The 8,536-nt window shown below is 42.8% G+C and overlaps 1 protein-coding gene across 1 annotated transcript in view; it reads left to right on the top strand.

Annotated features, from left to right (window-relative positions):
* Positions 1 to 447: 447 nt before the first annotated feature.
* Positions 448 to 8,536, top strand: part of PDZRN4 (PDZ domain containing ring finger 4) — a 391,362-nt gene continuing 383,273 nt past the window's right edge. The window contains exons 1-2 of the mRNA XM_084624876.1: positions 448 to 1,293; positions 4,525 to 4,611. Of these exons, the coding sequence (XP_084481002.1) occupies positions 559 to 1,293; positions 4,525 to 4,611 (822 nt within the window). The 5' untranslated portion in view covers positions 448 to 558. The remainder of the gene's footprint in view (positions 1,294 to 4,524; positions 4,612 to 8,536) is intronic.

Raw genomic sequence — 8,536 nt, 5'->3', positions numbered from 1 at the left:
GGAGGGGAAAGGAGAAGATCTCTGGGAGTGAAACGGTTCCAGGTTGGTGGGTGGGCTTATCGTTTGCCTGGCAAGCCAGGAGCTCCCTTCTGTCCTTTTCATGCATCTCTTCCCCACCCCTTTTCCTGGCTCCCCTCCTGCACCGGCAAGGGAGCTGGCGTGGTTGCTTTCCCCCTCATTCTGCAGGCGAGAGTCTGAAGCCGGCAGATCTCCGCTTCTTCCCTCCTCGTCCTGCTGCATTTCCCTGCTAGGAGGGATGTAACGAAAGGGCGGTCCGGGTTGGGGGAGGCGGTATTGGTCGGTAGCTCCTATTAGAGTTAATACGGGAGGGTCAAGGGACATGGTGAGCAGCTGAAAACTTCAAACCAAACAAACTCCGTGCTGCCCTGCTCCTCTTCATCCCCCCCCCCCCAGCCGCCGCCGCCGCCTTCCTTGGAAGTTGGAGCCGCGCTGCCTGCATCAGCAGCCGGGCTGGCAGGAGCAGCAGCCGCCGCCGCCGCCGCCGCTGGAAAGTTGCTCCCCCGCTGTGCTCCCAGCCCGCTCTGCCCCCCTCCAGCCATGGGCTTTGACCTGGATCGCTTTGCCGAGCCCGTAGACCCGGATCTCAAGTGCAAACTCTGCAGCAAGGTGCTGGAGGAGCCGCTGTCCACGCCGTGCGGGCACGTCTTCTGCGCCGGCTGCCTGCTGCCCTGGGCGGTGCAGCGGCGCCTGTGCCCCCAGCAGTGCCAGCCCATCTCGGCCCAGGAGCTGCACCAGGTGCTGCCCCTCAGGAGCCTCATCCAGAAGCTGGAGATCAAGTGCGACTACAGCCCGCGGGGCTGCGGCCGGACCGTGCGACTCCACCAGCTGGCCGCCCACGTCGAGATGTGCGACTACAGCCCGGCCCGCTGCCGCCACAAGGGCTGCCCGGAGGTGCTCAGCCTGAAGGACGTGGACGCGCACATGCGGGAGAGCTGCGAGCACCGCCCGGCCGGCATCTGCCAGCTGGGCTGCGGCTTGGTGCTCCTGCAGCGGGACCTGGCGGGGGGCGCGCCGCCGGGCCGGGGCCACTGCTGCGTGCGGGCGCTGCGCAGCCAGAACGGCAGCCTGCAAGGCCAAAGGGCCAGCCTGGAGCAGGAGCTGAAGCGACAGGCCCTGAAGTGGAGCAAGAGGGAGAAGTCGCTGCTGGCTCAGGTCGCGGCGCTGCAGAGCGAGGTGCAGCTGACGGCGCTCAGGTACCAGGTGAAGTTCAACCAGTACATGAGCCACATCAGCAGCATCACCAAGAACCTGGCAGGCAGCCACCCCTGCAAGGTGAGTGAGGGAGTGGACGGGCTGGGGGCGGCAGGAGCCCAGCCTGGCGGGCTCTGAGGTGAGCAGCCCGCTGTTTGGTGCGGTGTGACCCGACTGCCTGTCTTTACACTGCGATCTCATCTATGCCAAGGCTGCTCCTTGGATGGAGCCTAGCAGACAGGGACGCTGGAACAGTTTGTATAGTGGGGGTGCTGAGAGCCATTGAACCAAACTGTAAACCCTGTATGTGATGGAAACCACTTCAAGCCAGGGGGTGCGGGAGCACCTCTAGTTCCAGCACCTATGCTGGCAGATCATGGGCGATACCGCCAGGGACCCTATGGACGTGGGGCCAGATTCTCTGCAAGCCAAACTCTGCTACAGTCAGTGGAACCTACCCCAGCAGAGACTGGACCCTTTGTGGTATTTATTCCATACCTACTTGTGTGGTCGCTTTTGGAAAATACAAATCGAGCTGACGCACACTGTAGCCTCTTCCCACCACACTGCACCTGGACCTCAGATTGCACTTTCAGCCCCTGCGGTTTGGTGAGGTCCCCTAGAGAACCCCCAAAGGCAGAGAGGCAGTCAGTTAACACATGACCGGTTAGTGCTGCTCTCAGCAACCTAAAACCTAGCTCTCTCTTGCTGTGCTCATGCTTGAAAAGTCCGGAAACAGTTAAATTGATGTAAATCAAACTTGTACATCTCATTCCCCCATTCATTCAGCCTGGAAAACTCGTCATCTTTCAAGAGCTGTGAAAGCAGTTTCAGCAGATTCTTTCTGGTGCTCTCATTTTCTTTAAGAAGAGCCTAAAACGCAGTCATAAATTACATTAGTCTCTTTAGGTTATGTGTTTCATGTCTCCTTTTGTAGTTTAAGAATCTGGTGGCTCTAAGGGTGGCACACCAGCAGCCTCTGGTAGTCCCCTCAATTTGGATGAGGATCTCATGTCAGGTTTGTCGGGAGTGACAGGGAAACACAAGTGAGAGGAAAGGGCTTCAACTTGGCTGACAATAAACAAATTTGAATGCAAATCTTCAGGGGCAGGGTGTCCAGATCAGACCACAATTCATCCAGCTTGGTGTGACCTTATTAATGATGGTACTGTGTTTTCTTTAGATGGGGTTCCAGTTTCAGATAGATACGGAGCTAACAGATATTTTTCCTTATAATTACAGTATGAAGAAGTAGCTTGGGAAACAGTTTGTTGTTTAAAATCATGAGAATAGTTTTTAGTTTAGGAACAGTTCTGCAGGGACACAGCAATGTCTTTCATTTCGGAGAAGGGCATAATGATTGTCAATTTTGACAACAGAGACCAGCACTGCTACTTCAGCCTTTTGCTAAGGTAGATGGCATTGCTTAGATATTGAATTGTCTGCTTTTGTTTGAATAAACAGACACATTTTATTGGTGAGGTGGCTTAACATGCTAAAGGGTTTGTTCTATAAAGCTTTAATTCGTGTCTGAAGGACTGCTGTGCAGAGTCTAACATTTGTTGGTTGCAACCATGGTGAGAAGTGATTTAATGGAATTTAAGCGCAACTCAAGAGAATTTTCTTCCAAAATCTTTATTGACTCTTTGGAAGCAAAATCAAGAGGAAAAGATTTGCGTAGCCTGGCAGGCTTCTGAACTAGTATGATGTGTTGAACTTCAAACTGCTATAAAAGAGACCCACATTGGGGCACTGATTCAAGTTCTCACAATTTTTATGTCCAGGATTAAGATGATAAATTCAAGCCTTATTGGAAATAAAATACTTAGTGTTAGGAACTTGAATACTTAATCTTTTTCTTGTTTTTTTGCAACTTCCTCCTGGTGGTTAATCCACTGGGTTGCGGTGTTGGCTTTAGACGATATGCTCATATATCTGCTTCACCGCTGGGAAGATATGATGAGGTGGAATGAAGAGAGCCAGCAATGATTGCAGTGAAGTGCAGAGTACACAAGAAAAACAGTCATATGTGGGGAGGAGGTGAGAGAGAACTGGATTTTAAAAAGGACATTTTAAAAGGATTTGGCACATTGACATGAAGGCAGTCCTCTTGTGTAATGCTTCAATAGCTATCATTTCTTGTCACTACCAGTAGGTGCTGCTGTATGTACTGCCTCAGAGAAATCTGTTACAGAAGACAAGGAAAATGAATGAAACCCTCATTTGAAAGAAAAACTATCTATAAAGTAAAAAATGTTCCTCATTAATTTAAAATGTATCCTGCTGTAATACAAAACTTTACTGCCACAGTTAATAAAAATCTGTTTGGATATCAGAGTGCCTAAACATTCATTATTATATTCTGAATATTTAAAAATGTACAGCTTTTTTACCTGTCAAAATTGCTTAAATTTACCAGTGTATAGAGAATGACAAAACACAATCTTACTTTACTTGGTACAGGCTGAATAAAAATTTTCTGTAGGGATTATGTCCCCTGAAATATAACTACTCATATATGAAAATGCAAAATAAATTAAATTACTATGCTAAAGAAAGGCCTGTGGTAATGTTTTTCATTTTCTTTGTATGGTTAAAAAATTATTTAATCATTTTTACCTAAGGAAGTAGGTCTTTTTTCATATATTATTATTTTTTAACTTTGGTTTCTTCACTATTTTTGATTGTGTGACTTATAAAATCACAGCTAGGATTGTTGTGTGTTTGTTTTCTAGCTTATTTGCTTTACTTTGCTGTGAAGAAAAAAATAAGAGAAAAAAGGTTTTTTCTCCCCCTTTGAATTACTGTGGAATCTGTATAGAACTAGCTTTTGGAACTGGAAATGGTAAGAGACAGAGATGTGGGTGAAATCCTGGCTCCATTGAAATCAGTGACAAAACTCCCATTGACTTCACTAAGGCAGGATTTCATCCCATAAGCTTAATATCTTATATAATTAGTATATACAGGGATTTGGTTTAAAGGTGCACAAACATTTGGGGCCTTATTTCAAGAGGTGCTGAGCACGCCCAGATCCACTAACTTAAAGTTTTGTGTGCTCAGCACCTATGAAAATCAGGTCCTTGTGCTCTTCAAAGTACCTATTACATTTCAGTGGTATTTGTTTTTTTCTATCATGTAAACTCCTGTGTCATTTATAAGTGTGTAGCACCATTTTTAATCAGAGTTTCCATTAAGCCTGTTTGTCTTGCATTTTCCACATTGAAAAGCTATAGCACGTTGATACATTCCCTTGAAGTAATTCTTTTCATGTAACATTTTAAAATTAGTGTTTCACCCCTTTCTTCTTAGGGAGGAGAACCTAAGCCATTAACCATCATGCTACAAAAAGAAAATGATACTTTGGGATTCAATATTGTAGGAGGACGACCCAATCAGGTAACCACCAAAGTAAATATAGTTTTTCGTTTTTTAAAAGTACATAGATACTTTTCTATTATCGTGTGTCTATTATTAGTAATAAAAACAAATAGCTGGGGCCAGCTTCTACTTTCAGTCACGCCATGGATCTGCACTAGTTGAAAATGGGTACAGAATTTGGCCTGCAGATTTAAGATCAGTGTTTTTAAAATCATTAGATTTGCTATTTTTAGGACCCAGTCCTTTGAGGTGTAGAGTACCCTCAACTCTAAGGATAGGGTCCATAATACTTCTGGAACAAACCTGGAAGCTGTCTGCAGTCTGAATTCATGTGAGTCATCTGTACTTATGCAAGTTGCCCGGTTGAAATCAGTGGGACTATTCAAATGAGTAAATGTTGCAGAATCAAGCCCCTGTAATTCTGTGGAAAAAATGCTTGATTATTTTCATTAAAGGGAAAGATCAAAATATTATTCTGTAGCTGCACTACCTGCATCATAGTCTTAAACAACTGTCTTGCTAGTGTATGCATTCAAATATATATATAATTATAAGTTGAATTGAATTTTCCACCTATCTTGTATCTTAAGTCAGTCTGCTAGTCGTAATAACTAGCTTAGATTTGGAAAGACATTTTTTAAAAAAATCCTAGAATATTAATACCTGTTTTCTTTCTTTGTCCTTATAATCGCATGAATCAAGTACATAATAATGTATTAAATGGTAAAGAAACTTGCTAAACTGAAAAATTGATAATTAAAAATGTTTCATAGTGTTTAGTTAGTTACTATGTACTGATCAGAGTTTTTCTTTTTGAAGTTGAAAAGCTGTAACCTGCTGCTGCTCTTTTAGCAAAAAAATATTGGGGGCAGGGAGTTTGTATGGTTGGTTTGCTTGTCTTCTCCTTCTTTTCTAAAGCTATATTTAGAGGTGCCAAGGAGTCTGCTCCCATTAGCACCAAAGCCTAAGAAGTACAGGGCCTGCTCTGCAGAATTTCACTGCTAGGTCTTGTGGGTAAATATGAAGATCTGCAGGTGTCATGTGCATTTTATAAAGAGTTCCAAAGTATGAGCTTGTAAGATTTCTGAAGGGAAAGGATGAAAGTCCAGGACTCTAGAAGACATGCGTATTATAATACTTACATTGCAGTGTATAACACCTTTTCATTATCCTTGTAAATGAAGTCAGTAAAATCTTTATTTTGGATTGCTATGTGTCTTCTACAATTTAGGGTTGTGGAAGAACTTGGATTTTTGCAGGAAGAAAGCAACTCAGTGTTTGTTTGGTTTCCTGGGTTTTCTTGGGATTTCATTTTTTGAACTTCCAGATCATTGAAGTATTCACGTGCACGTAACATATATTGAAAATATTTTTAATAGTAGAATATTGAGGCTCTAGTTTCAATCTGTGAATGAAACCTTAAATTTTTCTAGAAAGTTCAAAGGGAAGTGATGAAAACAAAAAAGGTTCTTATTATGCCTATTAAGAAAAAATAAGTAAGTTATAGCACTGTCTGTAATGGAGAGGTCATTGCTGATTGGGGAGAAGGATGTGGTTTTTGTGCAGCAGTAACTGCAATTGGTTGTTGAAGAGATGGAAGTTGGTGGAATTGTGAATTGTTAGGTGGAAACTTCTAGAAAGTGGGCAGGACATCATATAACTTGGGTCTGTATAAAGCTGGCTACTTCATATTACTTTTCAGTCTTCAGTGTTGAACTTAGTTTTTTCCCCTCTCATTCTAACTATAGTGTATGTGAATACTACAAATAGGTGATTAGTGTTAGTGGCTACCAAATATCAGTGTAAGACAGAACTGACCCAACATGCCTGGCACTGAAGAAAATAGTGGGAAATAGGGATTGAATGGACTACAGTAATTAAAATAGATCAGTGTTTCCCAACCAGTGTGCCATAGCACGAACGGGTGTGCCACAGAATTTTGGAAAGTCACTTGTGCGGAGAAAAAAAATGTCTCATTAATTTGTGTCATAACCAAATTGCATTTTGTGCTGTTGCTCTTCAGATGTACGCATGTGAGACAGACATTACTCATGCTATGCTCAAATGACCTTTCCGTGCTGTTTGTGTGGTATTACATAGTAGCTGTGTTTTCTTATCAACCGTTAAGTAACCGTGCTGAATTTTGATTTGAATACTCGAAAATGGACAAATATTTGAAGAAAAGAGAATCTAGTGCCTCTACACGAAGCTGAACACGAACAAAAAAAAGTCGAAGTGGTGAGCCAATGCTACAGTGAGAGATATTTGCAATTTGGATTTTCGTTTACAGGTGAACCATCTTGCTCTCTTTGACAGTGTCTTGTGTGTGGGGAGAAACTCTCAAGCCATGCAGTCGTGCCAACTAATGACACCTTACAAGCAAACATCCGTCCCTTGTCAACAAGGGAAAATATTTTTTTGAGCGTTTGAAGGATCAAACTGAAAAACAAGTGCAAATAATGAAAGACTGTAGCAGTTTCTGATAAACCACTGGAAGCAAGCTACTTCGCTTGTAGCGAAGGTGAAAAAGCCGTTACAGTTGCAGAAACACTAATTTTACCAGCATGCAAAGAAATGGTGAGAGTGATGTTAGGTGCAAATGCAGTCAATGAAATCGCAAAAGTTCCCCTTTCAAATAATACGATAAGTCGCCATGTTGATGATCTCAGCTGACATTGAGACTGTGCTCTGAGAAAAAATCAAATCAAGCGGACAATTTGCATTGCAGCTTGCTGACTCAACAGATATCAGTAATCACACTGAACTCTTGGCTAATGGTCAGGTATGTTGATGGAGATAGTATAAAAGAAAATTTTTTATTTTTCAGACAACTGCCAGGTCACACGACTGGAGAGAAAATCTTCAGGGTGACAATGACCTGCCTTGAGGAGGGAGAATTGCACTGGAAAAATTGTCTTAATGTTTGCACAGATGGAACTGCCTCCATGACTGGAAGAGAGAAGAGGTTTGTAAGCAAGGTCAAAGAACAAAACCTAGATGTGCTGGTGACCAACTGTTTCCTGCACCATGAAGCTGCCGTGGCCAAAAAACGGCCAGAAAAACTTTCCTCAGTGTTAGATGGAGGAGAAAAGATAGTGAACTTAATAAAATCACAGTCCTTAAAATGTTGCCTTTTCTCGTTGTCGTGTGAGGAAATGGGAGCAGAACACCAGAATTTACTTTTTCACATAGAAATACACTGGCTTTTCCATGGAAAAGTTCTCTCATGTTTGTATGAGCTCAGAGAGGAGTTAAAAATTAGCTTTGGAGGAATCCACACACATGGACCTAATCGTTGATGTGGCATGGTGTGCAAAACTTGCCTAGTTGGCTGATATATTCCACCACCTCAATGAACTGAACAGGAAAATGCAAGGTAGAAATGAGAATCTTGTCTCCTGCATGGATAAACTGCATGAGTTTAGATCTAAGTTAGCCCTCCGATGTGGAAAAAGTAGCAAAAGGCACAATAGAAATGTTCACCCTGGAAAGCACGTCAGATCCCACTAGCAGTGTTTTGGTCAATGCCTTTTCTGAGCATTTGAAAAGTCTGGAAGAAAAATTCAGCCTATATTTTCCTTCAACCTAAATAGAAGATTTCAGCTGGGTCTGGGATCTTTGAATTTCCTCTGCAATGGAAAGTGCTAAGAATCTTATAATAATGACTCAAGATGAATTAGGGATTGACCACTCTTAAAATTAAATTTTGACAGTATGCCTGTGGACTCATTCTGGTTGACTTTGGCAGACAAATACATGGTAATCTCCATTTTGTTACCATTTTCAGCAACGTACCTGTGCAAGTTAAGTTTTTTCAAGCTTGAATTGCATAAAAAACAAGCAAAGAGAGCATATGAGACCAGTGGAGCAAGAGCTCTGAGTTGCATTTTCAACATTTCCTGCAAGGATTAAGTGATTCTGCATATTAAGGCTAGCTCAAATT

The sequence above is a fragment of the Lepidochelys olivacea genome (genome assembly GCF_965140295.1).
Source record: "Lepidochelys olivacea isolate rLepOli2 genome assembly, chromosome: 1".
Taxonomy (NCBI): Eukaryota; Metazoa; Chordata; order Testudines; family Cheloniidae; genus Lepidochelys; species Lepidochelys olivacea.
This window is presented reverse-complemented; position numbering and strand designations above follow the sequence as displayed.